Source organism: Meleagris gallopavo, chromosome 14 (genome assembly GCF_000146605.3).
Source record: "Meleagris gallopavo isolate NT-WF06-2002-E0010 breed Aviagen turkey brand Nicholas breeding stock chromosome 14, Turkey_5.1, whole genome shotgun sequence".
NCBI lineage: Eukaryota > Metazoa > Chordata > Aves > Galliformes > Phasianidae > Meleagris > Meleagris gallopavo.
In genome coordinates, this window is record NC_015024.2 from 2,958,446 (window position 1) to 2,982,984 (window position 24,539).

General features: G+C 37.4%; 2 protein-coding genes across 4 annotated transcripts in view; one reads left to right on the forward strand and one right to left on the reverse strand.

Moving 5' to 3' along the window:
* Positions 1 to 24,539, reverse strand: part of CENPP (centromere protein P) — a 121,979-nt gene that overhangs the window by 48,965 nt on the left and 48,475 nt on the right. The gene's annotated exons all lie outside the window — the stretch shown is intronic.
* On the forward strand, positions 1,482 to 16,192 carry ASPN (asporin). Its single transcript, XM_003210031.4, has 8 exons — positions 1,482 to 1,683; positions 7,401 to 7,671; positions 9,338 to 9,450; positions 11,115 to 11,328; positions 11,685 to 11,795; positions 13,205 to 13,298; positions 14,335 to 14,473; positions 15,658 to 16,192. Exons 2-8 carry the CDS (start codon positions 7,425 to 7,427, stop codon positions 15,853 to 15,855), a joined length of 1,116 nt encoding a protein of 371 aa, XP_003210079.1. The 5' UTR covers positions 1,482 to 1,683; positions 7,401 to 7,424; the 3' UTR covers positions 15,856 to 16,192.

A 24,539-nucleotide genomic window follows, 5' to 3' on the forward strand; every position in this document is an offset into this window, starting at 1 on the left:
ATATATATATTTAAAAGCATCAAAACTGAGCTGTTGCCAAGCACTGGGAACATGCAGGGTTTCAGCAAAACTAGGAACAACCCAAACTGTTGATTCAGCATTTTTCTGCTGAAAGAAAGGAAAAGAAGAAACCCTTGCATTCATATCACAGCCCTCAGAACACCCTCTCTTCTGTTAAAGAGCCAAGAAAACTTTGGAGGTTTAAAGAACAAATTTGTATTAAATTGCTAAAGTGCATCCAAACCAATGTCTTCAAATCACAAGAGTATTTGGTTAGGAAGCTTTGGTTTCTAAATGCAGGCAGGAGTGCAGATACATGCAATTTGAGATTTCAATAGACTTAAAGATCATCTCTCAGATTTTTGTGTGGGAATGTGATTGCTCTTTAAACTGTAATTTCATTCTTTGGGAACAGCGATTGGGAGAAAGTTCATCATCATTCATCTATTCTACTGGAACTGAAAAACAATGCAGGAAGTAACACAACTCTTATCTTGTTCGATACGATCTCACCCATGGTTTAAGCTTTGGTATAATATCTATTTCTTCCTGGAGAAACGAACCGTAGACCAATTAACCAGTATGTGACTTAAACTGCCATTTTGCAAACACTAACACATTACACTTAGATTAAAAATCCAAGCTGTACTTCTGTAGCTAGATCAGACTCTTAGCATAGAAGGGAGTCAATTAAAGAACCAGTTGAAGTCAGATGTGTGCGGAGTGCGTGGAACCAGATGGATGCTATGAACTGGACATCCAAAGACACCAAGAACTTGTGCTAACCTTAGTCACCCAGTTCTGAAGTGCACATAAGGGAGCCTACTGAAGGCAAACAAGGAACAGCTCCTTTTCTAAGCATTGTGCTGTGCGTGGCAGCACAAACAACATTACTCAGTGCAAACTCTGAGACTTTGTTTAAAGCAGCTCACGGCTCCAATCCTAGTCACAGAGCACAGCAAACACTGCCTCTGTTTTAAAGATCTGTTTAATTTCTCATATTCAGTAGAGCTAGCTACATTGACTAAAACAATCTGACCTGCTTTGTGCATGCTTGAAACCATCTTGCCTAGACAGATAAGTTGTACTGAAAGCATGAGCAGTACTGATATCTAACTGCACAACAAAGTACCAGCTTGGCACCTTCAGAAGGCTTTGGCAACACATATATCACTACAGGCTACTGGCTCACTCTGCCACTGGTTGAAATTTTATACTTTTATTAGTGTCACACTTACAGAAGAACAGCAAATGTAATCAAAAATAAGTGTGATTCCATAGCAGGAATGACCTGAAATGGACCTCACTGTACTTCCAGTGGCCTGATGTCAACTATTATTAAACTACAGGTTTTACAAAGTCGTCCACTAGACGTCTAGAGTTAAGCCAGAAGTTTTGGCTCTCATACAAGCAGTGATGAAAAACATATGAGTGGTAACAAGTCGTCTTAATATCATTCTTCAGTACTAAGATGGGCTAATCTGAAGCAGCAGTTTACTCGGGTGTCACCCAGGGTGCCAGGAGGATCAAGAATTTTGCGAGTGGAATTTTTCTTTATACCTACTTTGCACTTCACAGCACTCAGTCTAACTTCCTTTCCCTCTCTTTTTTTGTAAATAACTGGACAAAAAGATCTCAGGTGGATTATCAGAGTGCTTCTGGAAGAACTATCAAACTTGCAAGGTATGTCCAGTTTGAATACCTATTATATTTGCATAGCAATAAGGAATTGAGCAACAGAATACTAGCCACTATGTGCAGATTAACATCAATTAATTTAGAATAAATACCACTTCTTTATGGAACATATGAAAATCTACTTTGCAGCTGAAATAATTCTGTGATTACTACATCTGAGCTGCAAAGCAAAAAAAAAAAAGATACAGTGAACTATTTAACTATTAAGGACTTCTTCTAACTTCTTAACAACTGCTAATAGCATTTTTCTCCAGTTATTACAATCTCTGAAACTCAATTGTATGTTTATAACAGTTCTAATGTTTACAACTTACTGTTAACTACCTGAATTTAGGTATTCGAGGAGGGCTGCTGTTAAGTAAAAAATCAGAAAAGTAATTGAAATGACATATTAGAGTGATAAGCTTCTCCAGATGAAAATAACTTTAAGAACTCTTAGATAATGTTTAATAACATGGGTGAAGCAGTGTTTTCTATGAAAAGCAAATACTCACCAAATACTACTTATAATATAAACAAGCTGTTAATTGTTGAATTACATAGTTTCAAGACTGGACTGTTTCTCAACAAAAATTTTTCAGTAATCTCATTGGCAAAATATTGCCTCCTATTTTTCTAAAGCAAATTACTCAGCAGGGAGTAGACAAAGAGTTAAACAGAAACTCATTTATTTGTGGAATGGGACAATGACTAATAGAACCAGAACTATTTTTAAATAGAGCTTTCAAAACAGCAACGGTCTTGCCTTTCTTTGGACAAAGTCTGTGCACAGTGCAATGATGCGTGTTATTAATGAACACGGGGATTTTTCTCTGACTCTGTCAAGACCACCAGCGTGCCTCTTCAACATTTCCTTTTCAGAAACAGTGCCATAGGAAATGTGCCTTCCTACACTGTTAACAGAAGGGTTTTGTAAACACACTTCTTACAGTTTCATGATGTTAAAACCTTACCTATTAACCACTTCAGTGTTGTAAGGGGTAAGGCAGCAGAGACAACACATTGCAGTAGTGCCAGGGAGCACAGCCATCTCATACTAACAGCCTTTCTTCTGTCCCCACTAGAAGCTTTTCTTCCCATTACTCACGTTTACAATTCTCATGTCACAGAACTGTTGCCTGCTTATGTGGGAATTTCCCAAGCAGTCTGTAAATGACTTTAATCCCATCCCCTACTATGACATCACCTGCATTTAGTTCGGTATAAATGTTATCCTAAATTAACAATAGAAAAAGTTTATAGCTTCCATGTGCTGTTTGGCAATCTGTGTTTTGATCACCAGATCGGTGAGGATAAGGATGGCACAGCAATTTAGGATTGCTAAATAAAGTCAGCCTTACAGCATCTCCGCATGCCCTACATGTAAAGTGTACCATCTGCGTTCCTTTACCTCACTGTGAGGTGGCTGATGTTCCAGTGAAAAGGTGTTATTCAGAAAGAAACAGAAGCAAAATGAGGGCTGCTATAAAAATATGTAATGAAGAAGCAGTTGAGCTCCCCCTGAATTCACTGCATTCTTTCCTGAACTCATCTGCAATTCCCCTGCAGATAAAAATGGGAATGGAGAAGGGCAGACTTTGTCTAAACAACAGTGAGTGTTCAATAAAACACCCGAGCCCATCTAGCAGCTGGCACATGTCAAAAATGTTTAGCTCGCTCTTCTTCCCTGTCTCCCTGTTAACATTCCTTCCCCTAACCCAGCTGTTCCCACCCATTTCTTTGTGCTGACTTTGACGCCTGGACCGATTCTGTTTCTTCATCTGGAAAGAGTGTGTTGGATTTTACTTTTTAAATGGCACGAGTTTTCTGCTGGTTTAGCGAGTTCAATCAGCACAGTGAGCAGCCTGAGTGAAAGATCTGGTAAGAGAAAACAGTATTTGCCTGAAAGCAGAACAAGCCTGAAGTGGCAGCAATACGCCATTAGGAAAGCTGTAGTCATGAGTTGTGTTTTTTGAAAGAAATTAAATACTTCATAAGTTTATTATGGTAAAATAATCTTTAAGCTTTAAAGAAAGATTATTACAAATGTGAATTTTGGGCTTTAGCTTTATTCATTCTCTTACTCTTTAAGTATGCAGAAAGTTTGTACAAGTGCTTTGCAATGTGCTACAGTCCGAACATTCCTGCACAAACCTATCAGCAGCTACTTACTGGGAAACTCAAGAGCACAGCCAAGAAAAAACAAAAACAAACAAAAAAAATCACACAAAACCTCCATAAAATCCCATGCAGTTCTTCAGCCAGTACCACTCTGCAGTCAAACTTGGTTGCTGCTGCTAGCTACTAAGTCAGAAAGTAATAAGAAGCTCCTAACAACAAAATGGAAAGATCACATCAGGCAAAGGCCTTTCCTCTTTGCTTAAAAAAATGGATCACATCTCAGGCTTGGTTCTGCAAAGGGACTCGTCTTCAAGACATTTAACCGACAGGACTAATAGATTTTGCCAGTGGCATAATACAACATTACTTTTGCACAAGTGTTTGTGAGCAACAGCTATTTTTCAGGAGCTGAATAGGGCCATTACTCCAGTCACAATCCTCAACCTTTTCATAGTTTGAAGTCATGTTTTTTTAGTATCTGAAAGGAAAAACACAATCTGTTTGCTATAGGTACAAGCACGGAAATTGATTTTTAAGTAGTTTTACCAGCCTACTTCATAACACCAGATCCAGAGCAGCATGTCACTACAGGCATGAAAGATTATTATTTGACTAAAAGAAATTTATATATACAGTGCCCATGAGAATTAGAAGTTAATGAAGACTTAGAAAGTAGGTGTCCCAAGACACAATGAACACTTTGAAGCTTGGCGTCCTGCACACAGACTGCACTGAGCACAGCACAGAGGTCGGTCACTCAGCACCTAAGCAGCCAGAGGGAGACCAGACAACCGCCTGTCTTAGAGAACCCAGCCACTGAGGCACTCAGCCAAGAACAACTCAGAAGTCTGAAGGACCTCAATCTCCTTATCTCATCATTTTGTATAACAAAAGCATGGAACTTTTGACTGCTTTGCTGCAGCAGAAGACTAATAGGACCAGAGAACCCAAAGGTGTACACCAAACAAGAACGCAGTTCTCTCCAAACAAAAAATTGCAGGTTCCATATCTTGATCTCCACACTATTTACATTCAGAGATCCTTTCAAGAGAACAAATTGCACAGGATTGCAAGTATAACTATTGAATTATTTCTAAGCGCACTGAAACAGAACAGAAAACAAAAAAGAAAATATGGGAAATATATATATGTGAACCTTCTTTTAAGAGACAGTTAAATGAGTAAAACATACAATAGTCAAATGAGCACTCAACTAGGTTACAATAAATATTAAGATACAATGTATGTTGTGCTTGTTTTCAGATATATTAGAGAGGAAGAAGTCACTTCTCTTAGAGAAGAGTGGATTTTGTGTGATCTCCACATTGGTAGCCTTTATCATTTTAAACCCCCTGAAACATACACAGCTACATGAGCACAGTGTGTGCAGAACACAGCGTTTTAATGTTGCTAAGAACTATCACAAGAAACATCAAAATCATCCTGTATATAAACACAAAACTGACAAAATCCTAGAACTCTGAATAAGTTAACTCAAAGCACTGCACAAATCAGCATACTGCTTTTCCTGTGATTGAGGGCTAATGATAAAATGCCTACAGAAAGATATATGTCAGCTATAAACAGCTCAGTGAGTAACTAGGTGCATGGAATCAGGTGATTCAACAACTGCCATCCATTTAGTACTTCCCTAAAAGAATATATGATAGTCTAAACAGAAACATCTTTATAACAGGATATGTATAATAGAAGTTACAGCTGCCCCTCTTGGTTTGCACAGCGTCCAGTAAGATCCAAACCTCTTCCTGAATTGTGCTTTGATTTTATTTTTTTTTTAAATAAATGATATTAAAAAACCACTTCATGTATTGTTTGTGATAAATCCCCAAAATGCATCCAGAAGAGAAGCCTTAGAGGAGCAATTAATTCCTCAGTTTCCATTTACTAACATTTGACTGATCCCCATATGAGACTGAAAACATGCAGGCATGCACAGCTAGTGAACTATTTCAAGGTGACAAAACTTATTTCTTCCATAAATACTACCCTAAAATCACCAATTAAGAGCAGTAGCTAATATCTCCCAACAAGAGATTGGCCTTTTTGATCATATGTTCCACTGACCCATGCGAGCTCCTGTGATCCCAAGAGATCACTTCCCTCACTTCTGGCACCTGCTGTGCTCATAGGGTTTCTTAGACACCCCAGAGGAACTTCAAACCTATATCTTACATATGGAAACAAGTTCACGTTCGCTAACAAAACTTAAAAGTATTTTCTGTAACCTCAAGGTAAGAACAAACCATACAAAATCTGGTTCTGAAGTCATACTGACAACCAAATTCCCATGTACCACTTGCATGGAGGATAAAGAAATTATGGAAGAGGAGAGTACGACGCTCAAATTGCAAACCATAGCATTAGGATTTGCAATAGAAAGACAGAATTTAGACTGGATTGGTTTCAGTCTTGGTATATTTTTGCAGAAGTAGAGAGAAGCCAATAGCTCCTAGTAGATGACCTACTTCCCTGTAGCACTGGATGTTCTGGTTGTAAAACTTCAGTTACTTGCTTGTAGAATCCAAATAAATTCTATAATTACTGTATTTTCTCTGAAAGTTGCAAAACATTCTGTGGCAATTCTTACTACCTCTATCTCACAGGTTAACTGGGTCAATAAAATCAATCTTAGAATAAAAATAGAGCATGCAGAAAACACTCAAAAGCTTTGAACTATGGATCGCCATCATCAGTAACACAATATTATGTAGTTAAGGACTGCACAACTCAGACTCCTGGTTTTCTCAGTCAGATACAGCTAAAAGAAATCATAAAAAAAAAATCACCTCAAGAGAAGCAGAAAGAAACTGAATGAGCAGCTGGAATGACAAAACATTTCTCCAAATTTTTCTAAAGATAGATCTTTTGAAATCCTCAGTGCATTCCTCAAGAACATCAGACGAAAAGTAATTATAGGTGTCTGACATGGAGCTTTCTGCTTTGGAGGTGCCCTAGGTGATCCAACTTCTTTGTGTCCTCCACCCCAAAGGACCAGAAAATTCTGATTTTTCCAAATTAAAATAAGAATTATTTAACTAGAAGTGTCAAGAAGGGTAGAATAAGTAGTGTTTAGGGAGTATCTTAATGAAAGCATTCTGTGTTTGCTTAATAAATATTCCCCAATTTTCTAGAAACAAGCAATGCACATATGCCCCTATACCCAATTAAAAGTATTTTTCATTAAGAATTAATACAACAAATCCAATTTCAAACTCTAGTAAGATCTGCTACAAAAACTTCACTTTTAAAAGCCTTAATTTCAGAGCCTAAAGTAAATGGTGAAACTATTTTTAAAACTGAACTGAAAGAGCTTTGATAGGACATTAAAGTCTAATGAATTTCACTTAAATTTAATATTATTTTCTTGTAAAGCATAATTATACACTAATGATTTCAATATTCTTATGCTTCAGAGAGCATTTAAAATATTTAGCCTTTATATAGTAATGTTCAAAACAGGCCATTTTTCTGGACAACCAATTGTAGCAGTAAGTGAAGACAACAGTACAATACTTCTATTTGCTGTTTCACTTTCACTGATTCTTGTATCTGGGATTTTCCATTTTTCTTTTCTATTGAAGGTCATCCATCCTGATTAAGACAACATGAAAGAATACACACTCCTCCTCTTCTTGGCATTGTGCTCTGCTAAACCTCTCATTGGTCCTTCATATTTTACACTAAAGAATATGATGCTCCAAGATATGGAAGAAGAAGATGAAGATGATGACGATGACAACTCTCTGTTTCCAACCACTGAACCAATTATTCCTCTAATCCCTTTTGATCTATTCCCAACGTGCCCCTTCGGATGCCAGTGTTATGTGAGAGTTGTCCACTGTTCTGATCTAGGTAAGAGTTCTGTCCATTTAATTCTCCTCTGCAAGACTGTTTTTAAAGGATGAATTCTCCAGCTCCGTAATTTGCACACCTTCATATACTGAGGCTGTTTGTTCTGGATAAGAAAAGGCTCCAGGGAGACCTGAGAGCAGCCTCTAAAGGGGTTGCAAGAAGGAAGGGGACAAACACTTCAGGAGGGTGTGTTGCAACAGGATGAGGGAAATGGTTCTAATTAAAGGAGGGGAGATTTAAATTGGACATAAGGAAAAAGTGGTGGTTTTTTTGTTTTGTTTTGTTTCTTTGTTTGTTTTGTTTGTTTTTTTACAGTGAGGCACTGGCACAGGTTGCACAGAAAAGTGGTGGTGCCTCATCCTTGGAAACATCCAAGGTCAGGCTGGAGGGGCACTGAGCACCTGATGGAGCTGTAGATGCCTGAGCTCACTGCAGGGAGTTGGACTCGGTGGCCTTTAGGAGTCCTTTCCAATCTAATGATTCAGTGATTCTTTGTTACTATACTGGTCATTTTCAAAATAAGCTTACATTTCTTTTTTCCAATCAGAATTGCAAACATCAAATTATATACAAGAAGACAAGCAGAAAAAATTCCCCCATCTTTGGTTTGCATTCAATAAGTTACCCTTGAGCCAAAAAAAGGCTTTGGCTAAAGATTTACTCCGTGCACAGATACAAAGGAACAGTTCAAACACCAAGACATGATAGCAAAGGGAAAAGCAGCCATTAGTAAACCATAACTAAGTTATAATGCAAATGTGTAAAAAGGATACAAATTATTTGCTTAGTTTAACTCCAGTTACAACTGAATGTCACTGCTAACAAGATTTTAAACAAAGGCCAATCTGCCACTGTTCATGTTACAGATACATATTCATCCCTATGATCAGAATTCCTAAGTATGAATTCATTGTTAATTGCTCCAATTGGAATTAGTCTCACTGAAATTTTCTGATGATTCAGGGTAGTCAAAGGACCAGGACTCCAAACTTAATCCCAGGCTCTTCCCATCTTAGAAACATTGAATCAAAATCCTGTGTTTTTGTGTTTTTTTTTTTTGTTTGCTTGTTTTTGCATCTGCCATTATTAAGCAAAACAAATAAGCAAGATGCTGTCCCTTTGCTGGTCCCTCCTGCTGAGTCAGGACCTTGGATGGTATGAACTGGAGTAGTTTTGTAACCAAACTGGACTGGGGAATTAATGTAAGTGATAACTGAGTATTGGAAGCTGAAACATCGTATCTTGGCGGGTTACATCAAGAACACATTGCTCAGCCCTGACATTAATGCACGGCAAGGCGAGCCACTGGGCTGCTCCAGCAGATACTGGGGGCGGACACAGAACAACAGACAGCAGTGGAGCAGGTATCTTGCCAAGGCCACAGGAACAACTTTGTTCCTAAATAGAAAACAGCCATTGTTTATCTGAGAACAAACTGCTCTAGCACCATGTAATGAGCATCCCATGTAAGCTTTTCATCAACATGAGGATAAATTATTCCACTCATTTTTTACATCCATCCTTACATAATCAGTTCCAACCACTATCAAAGTGTTCTCCTCATCTCGTGCTTTAGCGCTGGTTTTTCTTTCCCATTTAGCAGTTTATTTCCTTGGATGTGCATAAAGGCATGCAATGTTTCTGTTTCTCTCACATCCTGGAATAGGTTTGACATCCATACCTCGCAACATTCCACCAGATACTCGCATGATTGACCTTCAGAACAACAAAATAAGAGAGGTCAAGGAAAACGATCTCCAAGGACTCACAACACTTTATGTAAGCCTGTTATTTTCCAATTTTGAAATCTTATTTAGCAATCTTAAATATCTTTATACTTCTAAGATGTAAATGGTATTTCTCTTCTCCAACAGCATCCAGAAAAATGCAGTCTATTGTCTGCATATTGGCTGCACAGGCATAGTAAAAAGCAAATTTCTTTGAGCTGTAAAAGTTAAAAATCCAGAACACATACCATGTATGTATCACTAAAAAGATCCTCGAGACTTATTCAATTCTAGGCATGTACAAGAACACTTCCTACATTTTAAAGGCTGCTCAGCTGTAAAACAGTAGAAAGAACTCAGTCTCTCATGGGAAAATGCAATCTGTGCTTTCTGAGAGCATCTCCAAAAGCAAACAATGTACAACCAATACACAGAGCACTGAAACTGAGGTTACATACCCAATTTTCCTGAACAGAAAACAAAGCCGTGCTGAATTAGCAAAAAAAGCTTTGTGCTTTTCTATGCATTCTTCACATGCTCAAGTTATGCATAAAGATAGACTTTAAAATGAGTAGCAGGAGCAACTGATAAATCGAGAAAATTACCCCACACAACAAAGAGAACAAAATAGGCTCATAGACCCACAAAGATGGGTTAAATCTGTTCTGGAGTACAATCTCCACAAGATGTCACTCTAGATCCAGTACCAAGGAACACTGACAATTACAAAATTCTCTCTGTAAAAATGAAAAATCTGCCCCACAAATGAAGCTCTATTGCACATTATGAAAGACATGAAGTACACATGAAAGCAACATCAAATGAATCCTTTTTAGTCATATTTGGCTTTGAGCAAGAACAGAAAATGTGCTGAATGTGTTTACCCATGAGCTTTCTAATTATTAGGAAACCAGAAGTGGAAATCATAGGGATTCACTGTTTGGAACAATAAGTTTCCAATTCCCCTTAAGAATATGATGTCTGGATACAGAATGGTCGTACACTTATAAGTGGGGTTTATAAAAGCTCTAACAGAAACAAAACTTCCAGTGACAGAGAAAAGCACTGGAATACATCAGGAACCACCACCTTATATACTAGAGTCACCATTTAATTATGTGATAACTAAAAATTCTGAGCTGTTTTGATTTTTTTTTAACTGTTACTTTGTGATTATGTGGCAAGACCAAAAGCAATTTTTAGTTAAAGCAAAGTTTATTTTGTACTAAATGTCTGAGCATTAGTCTCCTTAGCAAAGCCACAGATGGCAACACAGATTAGGAAGGAAGCATTTCCTGTTTATTTCCTTAAGCTATTCCCATTTTTGCTGGAAAAAAGATTAATTCTGTTTTGCTCCAGTTTTTTTCACAACTCCAGGGAGAAGACAAATTCCCAACAGCACAAAGAAGTGAAAAAGAGAAAAATCCAAACAAAACAATAAGCCAAACATCTCCCTCCCTCCCCTCAAGAAAAAAAACTAAACAAAATCCACTCTTGTAGAAATAGAAGCGTAGAGATGAGACCTGACGTGCAAAATAATTATCAGATACCTTGCCACTTGCTGGCTGTGTTATCTCATTACAAGGTCTGTGCTGGAGTTCGGTATTTTAGAGAACTGAAACATTTCACTGCTTAACTATACATCAGATTTAAGACTTCATCATCATAACACCCTGCTATAAATTTTCTTTGTGTTGCTCTTCCCACGTGTCATAGGCACTTGCTTTGAACAACAATAAGATAACCAAGATCCACCCAAAAGCCTTTCAGCCTACCAAGAAGCTGCGACGACTGTATTTATCTCATAACCAGCTAACTGAGATCCCAACAAACCTACCAAAAACTTTAGCAGAGCTCAGAATTCATGCTAATAAGGTTAAGAAAATCCCCAAGGATGCATTTAAAGGAATGAAGTCTTTACACGTTCTGGGTAAGTCTGAGCAGAAACATCAAGTCTTCACTAAGAAATTACCATATTGCATACAACTTTCATTCAAACATTTCCTCACCGTGGAAATTCAACTTAAAGAGATATTCATGATCATCTATTTATATGGGTCACCATCATTTAAATTCTATTAGAGGTTGCTACAAAGTTCCTGGTAACTTTGCAAGCCTAGTTAGACAGCCTTTATTCATTGAAAGGTTTGCACTACCAGCCGTGGGAACAAATAATCAAAGTTAAAAACTAATAGATTTCTAAAATATTAACATTCATTAATAAAATGAAATCAGTTAGTTATAACCTAGTTTAACATACATAAAATTCTCTGCCCTCCTTGACAGAAATGAGTGCAAATCCTCTCAACAATGATGGAATAGAGCCAGGTGCTTTTGAAGGAGTAAATATCTACCACATAAGAATTGCAGAAGCTAAATTAACTTCAATTCCTAAAGGTATGCTTTGTTTTACCTTATCTACTTTGCCTTTACCAGCATAGTCTTAAATGCAACGTTCTCACATTGATATACACTGAGATACACACCTCCTATATTTCTCACTTTTCTTGTTCTTAGTGTACAGAAATACCCAGTGGCACATCCCTAAGGCAGCCACGTGTAGGAACACACAGGGCACACCCAGGTCTCCCCTTCCATCCCCTCCCCAGCCCCTTGCTCCAATAGGCAGCCCCTTCCTGCTGCTGCCATCCAGAGACATTTGTCAGGGAAAGCAATGGGAAACAATGAAATGGCAGTAGCCACTTCAGGGCTTTCATCAGTTCTTAAGATAAGGTATTTCAAGGGTCAGAAACTACCCGTGTGCTTATGGTAGCACTATCCCAGCACACAAGACATTTTTCGTGTATCATCATCATACCATCTCTGTCACTTACCAGAACAAAATACATGTGTAGAATGATTCAGATTTTCTCTTTGTTATGGAGAAATATCCTATAAGAAAATACAGCATGAGTTCCAACTCATGGGCTCAGGTAAACAGGAATTCATACTAGGACATTCTTCACATGTGGAAACTAAGTTTGTCTCCACATCCTTCTTTCTGCACAAAATTAAAGACACCCATAACTTACAGAATACACTTAAAATCTAAAGTGGACACGTGAGTAACCTTCTCTCAGTACTAACTTGGACAGAAGCAGCACTCTGGAACGATGGAACAGTGGACTGGAATATAAACAAAAAAACAACACCCATCCAAACATGTCAGTAATGACAGAGTAAAGCACAGCCCTGCAGTTTCCTGTTTCAGCTGGGGCTACAACAAGCAACAGTAGGAGCAGGGCTCTGGGAGGCGATACTAGGAACAGAAAGATGTGGTTTGTCTGGCTTGGTGTCAGGGGACAAATGCTAGCAAAATCAAAGGTGAGATCAGCAAAGGGAAATTCAAAGCTGTGATTGTCGTCTTTTGCCCTCACTAACTGGATGTTGTATAAAAGGTTTTTGTCTTCTGGCCTATTTGCAAAGCACAGAACAGGCAGCTCTGAACTGGGGCTATTTGGTGTCATATGAGGAAATCGCCCTGAGTAGCAGCATGGAAAAGAAGATACCTGCTAACCCATTTTACTCAGAATTCCAAAAGCTTTCTTCATAGACCATTTGCTAAGAGCTACAACAGCACTATTTTAAACCAAAGAATGTTGACAAGTATTGCTGTTTTGTTTTTTGAAAATGTAACACACCTGTATCTAATGCTCCTTGTTTGACACAATCTCACCCAAGACCCTAACCCTGACCCACCCCCACACAAAGAAAAGAAGATACTAGGAATATAACAACTATTCCAACAATTACCTGTTAAATCATTTGTTTGATTTTTCTCACACTGAGCATTTGTTTTTCATCAGATTTACCCTCCACTCTACTGGAGCTTCACTTAGATGACAACAAGATCACAGCAGTCGAACTTGAAGACTTTAACCGGTATAAAGATCTTCAAAGGTAAAATTTCCAAGCAGAAAGCTTTCATCTAAGAGATCAGTCCTGATAGGACCTCTTACTCAATACTTCTTTTATGGATATGACAATAGAGAACCCAAATTTGTAAATGCTTCAGAGTAAGAACTGCTGTAAATAAGACCAAACTTAATATATAAAATATATATTCTTTACTTCATATATATTATATATATTAAAAATATTGGCCTTGTTATTGTTACGTCTTACCTAGAATCCTCATTAGAAGTGTGTCAAGAATAACATCTGATTATGAAAGAAGTATGAATTTCTTTCTCTAAAGCTTAGTTAAGTAGCCTGAAAATTTGGCTGAGCAGTGCTGGATTTTCTATTGAGTCATAGAAACTACTACCAAAGAAGAACTACTGAATGGCTTTTGAATACCTGTTTGTTTCTGCACAAATTAACGTAGAAAGAAAAAAAGGAAACTACAGGATGAATGGAAGGAGCAAACTGGCCTAAGCTGCCTCCTTCTGAATCACTTTCCAAGCAACACAGGGTCAAGTTTTGCATAAAAAGCCAAATTAAGACCTAAATAAGGAAAATGTGGAAGTAGGAAAGATAGTAATACTGCTAATTTTAAAAATATGATGGTAAGCTACAAACATTACTGTTTCTTTACACGATTTTCTGTTCTTTGGCTCTTTATTAGAACACTTTTTATTAATGAATGAGAGGTTTTTTTGTAGCTACACTACTCAACAAAAAGGCATGGTTTATTTTACAAGCAGATTTGTTGGTGCTTATCTTTAACTCTTGGACTAAAGAAGAAAAAGTGCAACTAAAACTAGACAATAGCTCACGTCTCATCAACTGCTGTCCTTTAAACAGAGATTAAATTACAAAAAATACTTATTAGGTCAATGGTAGTTTCTTTCTGTCAAAGGTAAGACTTGATCATTCTTCCCCTGTTCTTTTTCCTATGAATACTCCTGTGAATTTCAGTCTTTAAAAATAGCATACCCTTGAATGCTGTTGTAAATCTCAATCTTCAATTAAATGTTCCTTGTACTGTTTCTAGGCTTGGTCTTGGGAACAATAAAATCAAAGATGTGGAAAATGGAAGTTTTGCCAACATACCAAGTATACGAGAAATCCATCTTGAAAAAAATAAGCTCAAGAAAGTTCCTCCTGGATTACCTGATCTGAAATACCTGCAGGTCATATACTAAACCTAATAGAAGTCTTTGGGAGTTACAATTTGTTTGATACAATGCTGTATAGATTAGGACATAATTAAAAAGCTAATAGTCATTGAGATATTTTGGCATGACTTGTGACAAAAATGAATTCAACTCAAACATAGGAAGAATAAGCAGTAAAAAAGGAAGACACACTGCACACAGAAAAGATATTTGCAAAAAGTTTGTTAGTTTCCATGCTAGGCAGATGGAATTTTTCCTTTCCTACACCGAAAAAAAAAAATCTTATCTCCAAATAACATTTTCTAAGACTGAAATGACTACATTTTAAGATTTTTTTTAATTTTAGTATTTGTATTTAGAACTAGAAAAATACTGCATTAAGATGTAGTCAAAATCCTTCCGTTTCCTGAAATCTGGAATAGCAATTAAAAACATATGTAAGATGTCCTTTTTTGGGGGATGCAGATCAGGGCACAGCTCAGAGAAGCCGTGAAGAAATGCACTGATGACAGAGCATGAGCTATTTAGTAAAATCTTTTACCTATGAATATCACTTCTTTCTTCTTCTCATTTCAATTCAAGTAAAAGGAATGCTTTTGATTCATGTTTGTGTATGTAAATATAGATATATAACATTGGTTTGTAATTTAAATGTAGTTATAGGAGAAAAAAGAATTATTTAGTCCATGTACAATATTTTCTTCAATTCAAAATTCTACTAGCACAATTTCCTTACTAAATTAAGCTACATTAGCATTAGGCAGCTAATTGTGCAACCATTCCAACAAGTCTCTTCCAATACCAACTTTTCTAGAGACTGCTTTTTGAAATGCCTGAGATCAGTATGAACGTACATCATAGGGGAATACAGTACTACAGTACTGCAATCATTACTAAAAGAGAATACAGGGTTGCATTTTAAGAGAATATTCCATAAGAACAGAGACAAAATCTGACAACACATTGATAAAATACTGTATGTTTTTTATTTCTTAGCTTTTGTGGGATGGGAGAGGTTGTGATAGGTGGGAAGAATTTTCTAAGCGCTTAAAACAAACATTCAACTCCTGATATTATTAACAGTCTGTATCCAGCTGTTCTTACCACATACCTCAATTACCTATTTGCTAATGAAAGTTCAGCTGTTCTCCCACTTACACGATGAGCTATTACATTTCACTGTTTTTTTCCTGCTGTAGGTGGTCTTCCTTCATTCGAATCACATTGCAAAACTGGGAGTGAACGATTTTTGTCCAACGGGAAGAAGAAAGAAGAAAGCGTTGTACAGCGGGATAAGCCTCTTCAATAACCCTGTGAAGTACTGGGAGGTGCAGCCTTCAACCTTCCGCTGCATCTTAGCCAGGAACAGCGTGCAGCTTGGAAATTTCCTCGAGTGAAACCAAAGTCGGGGGTTACAAAAGCAACCCGTCCAAACCATTTCTACACTACTTGAAATTTCCTGAAGATGCCAATTTTACAGCATTTAACCAGTTTATGAAGTAATTACTATTTCAGACAAAATTGATTAGCAATGATATTGCAGCAGGCGCCATTGCCTTATTTGACAATGTTCAAGCCACATTTGAATAATTTAAGCAGCAATATTTATATCTCATGGAAGGACTCTTGGAATTGAAACTGGAAACTGCACTTGGTGTTTCCTGTAATAGGTGTTGAATTCTTTAATCGCATATTTTGCCATATTCTTTTTTCAAAATAAATTCTAAAACTAAAGTAGGAGTCACTTATTCCACATTAAGGACCTTTCCTTTGCTAAATAGTATTGTTAAAAAAGATGCAAAAACCTACCAGACATTGACAAATTCTTGTGCTGTTTCTGATAACCAGTGAACAGGCAAATACGCAAGAAGGTACAGCATTAGCACTGCGAGGTCTTTCATCTCTAAACTAGAATATATTTTGGTTTGGGAGATAAAAAATGGTTTTCGTATCAAGAATTAGCACAGAAGAACACTTAAAAGATTGTGGTATTTATTCTTGCAACTTGAACGAGGAAATATCCAATGTTTTCTATCAATATAATTTGATGCACTCTGGATGATAAAAGGATGATTCAAGGTTTATCATATGCTTTAAGCTTAATAGGATTGTTTACTAAGCTCCGTAGGCCAGCACAATCATCTTCTCTTACCTATAATAGTTGTAATCACATTTTTCATTTAATTTTTTTCCTTTATATTCTGACATCACACGGGTTACGAATCCCTCATTAATTTTACTAAGTATCCTAAAATTGCAGAACGCAAGCAGATAGCTGGAACTCAACTACCCTGACTTCTTACCCAGGTCAGCACATAGAATTCTCAATCCTGACAGTACTGTATAGAATGGATATTTTATATATCTATTTAGTGTATATTTGCTATTGGGATTCAAAATAAATTAAATAAGTTTAAATAACACTTGCCTTTTTATACTTTATTACGATATGTCACATCAAAACATTCAGAGATTACATCCAAGCACCTTTCTCACTCTTATCTACATTTCTTACATTTTCTCTATTCTTCCTTTTTCAAAAACTACATAGTCTGCAAATTATTTAATACAATCACTTCACAAAATTAAAGATTCAACAATGTACTTGAAGCAGCTATGGGAAATGACACAGACAAATAGCAGAAGAAAATATGGCATAGAAATGAAGCAGTTCCAAAGCTCTCTACATTTCTTTCCTTCCCTAGGCACACTAACCAATAAACCTCAAATCTAACATCAGTATTTTTCCATCAGCTTCATATTTTTGTGTTGATATTCTGCTAGTATTACTACGCTGTTGCAGAATTATGTCCTCAAATCAATGTCCACCATTAGCTATGATGGCAAATGCCTAATTACTGCAATCTTTTACACTTCCTTCACCAGCACACCCGAAACCTTTGAGGACCACAACCTGTATTGGAGGAGAAGGGAGACCAGGTCAGGTGAAGCTCTTCATGAACAGACAGATTTTGTTTCACAGAATTCCTGTTTGCCCTTCCAGAGAGGATAACAAACACCCAAAATAAAACTAAGCCCCATACCTCCAAATCACCAAACACTTAATTCCTGGTTTTGAAGAGGTTTCTAAGGAGCAACTTTCCTAGAAAATAACAAGAGTAAAGCAGTGACTGCTATGGAAAATAGTGGTTAATGAATATATAGACTTTCTTCAGGAGTTGGTCTAGTTTACAACATAGAACCGTTTAGTTAGGGTTGTCGCATCATGAATGCAAGGAGCTAGGATTTCTAAACACGGAGCTGTGTGAGAAGACAAACCTACGTACATACAGAGAAAAAGGTAATACTGCAGCAGTTTTTTCCCCACTAGGGAATCAGTTACAAGATTCAGAGGAAACACAGAACTGTTGTTGCACACTTCATATAGGAAATGAACACCAGCTTTTATTGCAGCTCTGCATTCCCAGTGAAGGCAGTCTGAGCCTGTCCATACCTTGCACTAAAATAACTCCAGCATTAACAAACTTGACAAGAGAAACAGCTAACTCTGTGAAGAACCTGTATGAGATTTATATGGAGCATGAAAGAAAACTGAAAAGAGCAATGGCAGAAATAAGTAACTGAGAATGAAACAGCACAAAACAAAGAATAACACCAAACCCATCAGTCACTTATCCTATAGTAAACAATTATCACATAGAATATATAAATCTCTTCCCAAGGACTTCCTGCTTCATGGTAGCAGTCCAAGAGCACATTCATACACATTGTGAAACAATAACATTCTCCTAATGACAGGCTCATGAATGAACAGCTCCTCATCCCATACCAGAGAGACAGAGCACTGTCAGTAACAACTGACTGCTCAAGAAGAAAGCAAAGATTCTAAATAAACGTTTATTCTTATCTTGCAACAGCTAGAAATCTGAAACCGTTCATGTTCCATTCTCAATAAACCTTAATAACAGTATTTTGCATAAAATTCCTAAAGATGAAAAATGCCTGAAGGTCAGTAAGTTAGTATACAAAGAAACAAAGTTCCTCTAGCTTTTGTTCAAAGCACATTTAAAGAAAACTGCCATTGGGTTTTTTAGGTCTCCTCTGGCAATGTGTTTTGGCTAAGGCTGGCTAACTGATCCTAACACAGACTCCAGAACACATCCCTTGGTCCTGGACTTTGTTGGAAACTTTTCTTGAGGCGTGGGTTCAGCACAGTAGTCCCAGTCCCTAGAAAGCAGTATCTCCTCTACTATATAAACCTAGCAATTCCTTACAGATACTCTCCCAGAAGATTTCACTAAATTTTAGTTCACTAAAATAAATTTTAGGTCTGTTAAAGTCAATAAAAATGGGGAAAGTTTGTAAAAATGTCCCAAAATCGTAGAAGGCAGAAGACTGCATACTCTAGATCACATACTTTCAACGCTTTAAAATCCTGCTTGTTTTCCTGCTCCTTCCTCTTCCCCACACACAGTCAGCATCCATGGATACACATAACATTCACAGAAGGAACTGTACCACTATTTCAATACACTAATCTTACCCTCCCACTTATTACCTGATCTCTAAAGGACTTACCAATTGATTACCTTATCATCACCTTCAAGGCAAATTCATGTAGTTTTAAAAAGCAAGCAACTTTACCTGCCAAATAACTTACATTAACAATTCTGGATTAAAGCACATAAGTTTCTGATGGTTTGTTCTACTTGTCTCCCATAAGACTCATTTTCAGAGAAAAGGCAATAATTTCTTACGCCATCTCATATCAGTTGTGAGGATGTCTGTCACCTAAAAGAAATACTTGTGTTCAGTGGCCCTCCTCTTTTCTTCACCTTTTAGCTAGCATTTGTGGGCAATAACAACTTAAATGCTGTGTACCTTGGGCATACTTTTATTTAAAACCAACTGAATGTCAATACAAAAATGCCCCTTACACAGTTTCAGCAATCAGCTGATCAGAATAATAGCCAGCCACTGCTCACACACTGATGTTGAAAGGCCACAGTACGATGCACTTGAGTAACAGCAGACAGAAAGCTGCCAAGAATCCAACTCTACCTCTACATTCTCCAAAGATGCTATGGAAAAGGGAAAATGGGAAGAAGAGAGATTTGCCATAAACTCTCCTAAGATTCTTCTTCTAATACGTATTCCTACTACAAATATCTACATTCCTCTAATTAAATATATATACATGTGTATGTATACATGTATATTCCAACTAGGCTTTCCAAATTCGAATGCATTTCTCTCTTCTGAACACCTACCAGCTCCTTACAAGACTGTTAACAGATTTCACCAGAGGGTGGCAGCCTACTGTTACCAAAGGAAGGGAAAGTAGTTCTAAAGATGAAATCATGAAGATCGATAATGCATGATAACAAAGTAGTAAACCTCACAGATAATGATCTAGCTGAGTAGTCTATTTAAGTACCAAAGTACTGTTTGAGTACATTTGAAGACCGAATTCTGTGCCCTGCTCTATCAGTAACATGTGCAATAATGAAATGTATTCATCTCCACATATATTCCTCCTGCCTCTTTCCCCAGTATTTTACAGCAATACTAAGAATGAAACAGAAATTAAAAACAGAAAAAAAACCCATGACATTTATTAAGACACCAAAATTATAAAGAATACAAGATATTCATCAAATCACAATTCTAATTTGCACCATTAGCTATGGCAAGTGCATGCTGTGTAAATCACAACTTGCATGTAACAAAACATGACCTCCTTGACATTCAGGTTCAAAAGCTAAACAAAAATGCAAGCAAAATGTACTAATTTTGAAGGTCCAAATGACAGTTCAGCAGTGAACCCCAGGGGTCAGTGCTGAGTCCAATCCTACTCAATATTTTCACCAGTGATCAGGATGATGGGGCAGAGTGTATCCTTAGCAATTCACTGATGACAAAAAACTGGGAGGAGTGGCTGGTAGAGCTAAGGGCTGTGCTGCCATCTGGAGGGATGTGGACTGGCCAAGAAAGAAGGGCCTGATAGAAACCTGAAGAAAAAACATTTCCCTGAAGAGGGAGAATTGCAAAGCTCTGCACTGGGGGAGAAATAACACGAGGCACAAATAAATGCTGGGCCAGCTAGAAAGTAGCTCTGCAGAAAAGAAAACAAGTTGAACGTGAGCCAGCAGTGTGCCCTTGCAGCAAAACAGCCTAACAGAATCTTGGCTGCACTGGCAGGACAAGGACAACTCCTTCACTCCCAGTGTTGCTGCCTCTGACTACATGAACAAGGAAGCTACAGAAGCCTGGATTCCTATGAACTTGAGTCTCAGAACCCACAGGTTCTTCCAGCTCGTTTCCACCTCACTCCAATACCTCAGCATGTTCTCCTACAGCTCTGTTCCACAGCTGCCACCTGTTTGGCTGCCAAATGACGGAGCTAGAAGTATGCCAGGGCTCAGTCAGCACGTCTGCCTCATCTTGCCATCTGGCTGCCTACTCCAAGAACAAGAATCTACAACTGTCTTTTCCTCTGCTGAAGGACCTATTTGGAGCACTTTCTGCTACCCAGCTCTTTTTTCACTAGTTTTAAAAACTACATACATATTTGCTTTTATCTTATGTTAAATTTGGTTATAACTGGTGATGAGGTCAAAAGTTACTGGGTGAAATGACTGACAAACCCAAGAGATAAAACTTCCTTTCCATAGGAAATCAAGAAGTGAAAGTTTGGCTATTGTAACTATACTGAATGTTCCCAAAGTTTCACATTGGCAAGCGAAGCAAATGGTAGAAATTCCTGAACCAGCATTCCCAAAAGCAAGACAGAAGCCCAAGACTGGAGCATATACGCAGGCTTCACCCACTCATATGCCTTCACTGAGAGTGTTGACACGGCAGCTAAATCCAGGAGGCTATGTTTATGGAATCCAACACAACTTCACTATTCAAAAATCTTGAAACATTTAACAATTTCCAAAAGGAATTATGTGTGTTCTAAGAAGCAGCTACCAGCATTAAGCTATGTACCATACCTGTTCAGCTGCAGTTGGCCATTTACTAACATTACAACATTTCTTTACAAGTTTAACTTAAACCTAGGTAGTGAAATCACTCAAAGCCCAAGATTCTAGCTAACATTTTGATATTTACTACTAAAAACGCTACAAGTAGTTGAATTGGCAACTATTTGAAGCAACTTCAAATTTTCATTAAAAATTGCCTAGTAAAGCTGAACAAATCCAAGACGTTTCAACTTAACAAGTCTGAGTTATGTCAATTTGTTCTCCATTCCTCAGAGTTTACAGTTATTTTCCTACATCGCTCTGATTAGAAAAAAAAACAAACAAGAACTACTTCACTCATATTTTCTTAAATGACTAATTAGTAAGAAGTAGAAAATGAGTAACATAAGCGTTAGTTTTTCGGTGAAGTTCATGGAAAAGATGAAAATTCAAATGACAATATTAAGAATATCCCCAGTCATCACTGCTCATTACTTTGCAGCCTCAAGAGAAAACTTCTGGTTAAACTATTGCACTGCTGATCTAGAAAAACAAACATCCACCTCAGCAGGCAAAAGAAACATTAATGTTTTCCATTCTATTTTAATTTAATGCAAATATAATGATAAAGTCAGAATCTGAAGCCTGTGTTTTGGAGGTTTTTTTTCCTCCTTTTGTATGTTGAGAACTGAAGATTGTCTCATTTTTTTCCCTTCGTTCTGGGAAGACGGGAGGTTTGAGAACAAAGCTGCTAATAGGAAACATGCGGAAAAGCCCTGGAGTAAATGAAAATCTGACTCAAACTCCAGATGCCACGTATCACATACCAGTGTCCAAAATTATCTGGTGAGATACGCGTAAGAATTACTTGCACACCCAGTGGATCACCTGAAATGGAAGACAGCACGAGGCACAAACAGAAAGGCTTTCTGATACTTAAGTGATTTCCAAAAGAAATCAATACTTTGAAACAAGAAGTGAGGATGTTTCTGAAAGCTCTCCTCAGCCATCAGAGACTTAGCTCAACAGAACTCGCTGCCAGCAGACAGACTTCTCGCAGTCCTTCACATAAAATATGAACAGTTCTACCCAACAATGCAATACTGGATTTAACCATTATGTTGCAATGACTGAATGGGGAAAAAGCATACAACCAGGTTTTTCTGTCCACACTCTTTTTCTGTCTTAGAATCATAGTTAGGAAAAATTTGAAGACTACAATATCCCTGGAAGAACAGCACTGCGGATACAGTTTTGATGAGAATCCCACACATTTCCATACAGGAAAGCCTTGCTATAACTATGTCCCTGCTATATGTCCCTGGACATGAGTGTACAGCTAACAAGCCAGGATGTCTTAGGCTGACTGCATACATACAGATCACCTATGCAGCTTGTGCAGTACATCTCATAAGCCAGATTCATTACTCATTTATTACTCAGCACCTTCACAAAGTATGGTGTCAAGGGGAGAAATGCTGAAATGAATAAGTTCTCTTCACAGTTACACTTGGAGTACCTGTTAAATCATCACAGTCTCTCATTAAATTCTGAAGACAGCAGGAAAATAAAACTCAAATTGACTGCTTGCCAAAAGATATGAATTTCCCTGAGGTGCAGATGAAGCAAGTGACCAGCACAAGCAAGAATATTGTGCTATTTTATATAGAATATTTGTGTTACAAGTGCTTTTCAAATATAAAGACCAAAGTAAACATTTTCCTTCCAGAAACACTCTTCATAGAATATCTTAACTGCCTTCCTTCCTCCTTGTGGAAAAGAAAAGTGGTCTGCCATTATGAAATACACTGTTCTGCCTTCATTTGTATCCTGCTTAGGGCCACCAAAAACATTCAGAAATCACAGTAGCCTTTTTCGTACAGCTCTGCTCAAACCTTATCTTATTTCTATTCTACAGGATGAAACAAGGGTCAGTAACAGGACTAACCTTTCAACATGAAAATTGAAGAAATCATTTATGTATTAACTTGACCAAGAGATGCTCAGATTCAAGAAGCAGTATAATAACCAACTATTCTGCAAGCATAATGTAAGCAACGTCTGCTCACCTCTCCAGCAGAAATGCTGTAATGCAGTGTTATTACTTGCTCAGAGAAAAAGTTTCATAGCCAGAAATCAGCACTTCCACAGAATTCCTCTTATTTTCCAATAACGGAATTTTCATTTATATTTTACATTACTGGATACAATTTCCATTTAGATGTTAACCTCCTATATATGCTTTCAAACATTTTTATTACCTCAAATATTAAATCTGATTTTGTGAAGAACTTTTCTGTTTATAAGACAACATAGAAGAGGAAACATAAAGAATGTTCAGAGATACGGAATTGTTAAGTACATGCCAGTACAGTGTAATACTCTGCCCTCATGCTCAATAAATGCATAATACTATCCTCTAAGAAGAGCCAGCAGAATCTTCTCACAATACCAAAAATTCTGAGATAAAAGACTTGGAATACTTATAGAAGCTACACTGCATGCAGACATCTACCCCTACTGGTAAAGTTAATAGCTTTATGTCACACTTGACAAACTATGTTTCTACACTGGGGCCTGTAGGACTGGCACACTCTGAACTGAAGACAAAATCTACTGTGATGCCATGCAGAAGGAAACGTGCTTCCAACCTCCATCAACCACTATCACAGCCAGAGTTCATAAAGTGTTTTCTTAAACATGGTAAGCAATTCCTTATTCATCAAATAACCATTCAGACTAGCTATGAGCAGTTACATATACATTAGAGCAATAAACTTCTCAGAATATAAAACAGAATAAGCTAGTAGAAGGTTAATAGGCCACTGTTTTTCTTTGAAACCACTGTCAAGGTAAAATCTGTAGGAAATAATGCGATTGGTACCGTAATTACTGTGTATTTTGCCTCTACTGAAAACTAATTCTTGATGATAACGCCTTCCTGGAACAACCAGTATTCCTGTTCAAAGCTCAATAAAGGGCATTCACAATGAATGCAAATCACAACATTTCAGAAAAGCAGAAACTAAGCCTGATTTTGAAAGTCTTCAGCATTCTGCATTCTTCTTACTGCTTCTACCCAAAGGAGGGAAGAAAAAACTCATTATTCCTTATTAAAACCTTGTATGATTATTTAAGATCAAGCAATTAAA

Coding starts and splice junctions, on each gene's coding strand:
- ASPN (XM_003210031.4), top strand. CDS start 7,425: ATGAAAGAATACACACTCCTCCTCTTCTTGGCATTGTGCTCTGCTAAA. Junction 7,672..9,337: donor TGTCCACTGTTCTGATCTAG/GTAAGAGTTCTG, acceptor ATCCTGGAATAG/GTTTGACATCCATACCTCGC. Junction 13,299..14,334: donor CGGTATAAAGATCTTCAAAG/GTAAAATTTCCA, acceptor TACTGTTTCTAG/GCTTGGTCTTGGGAACAATA.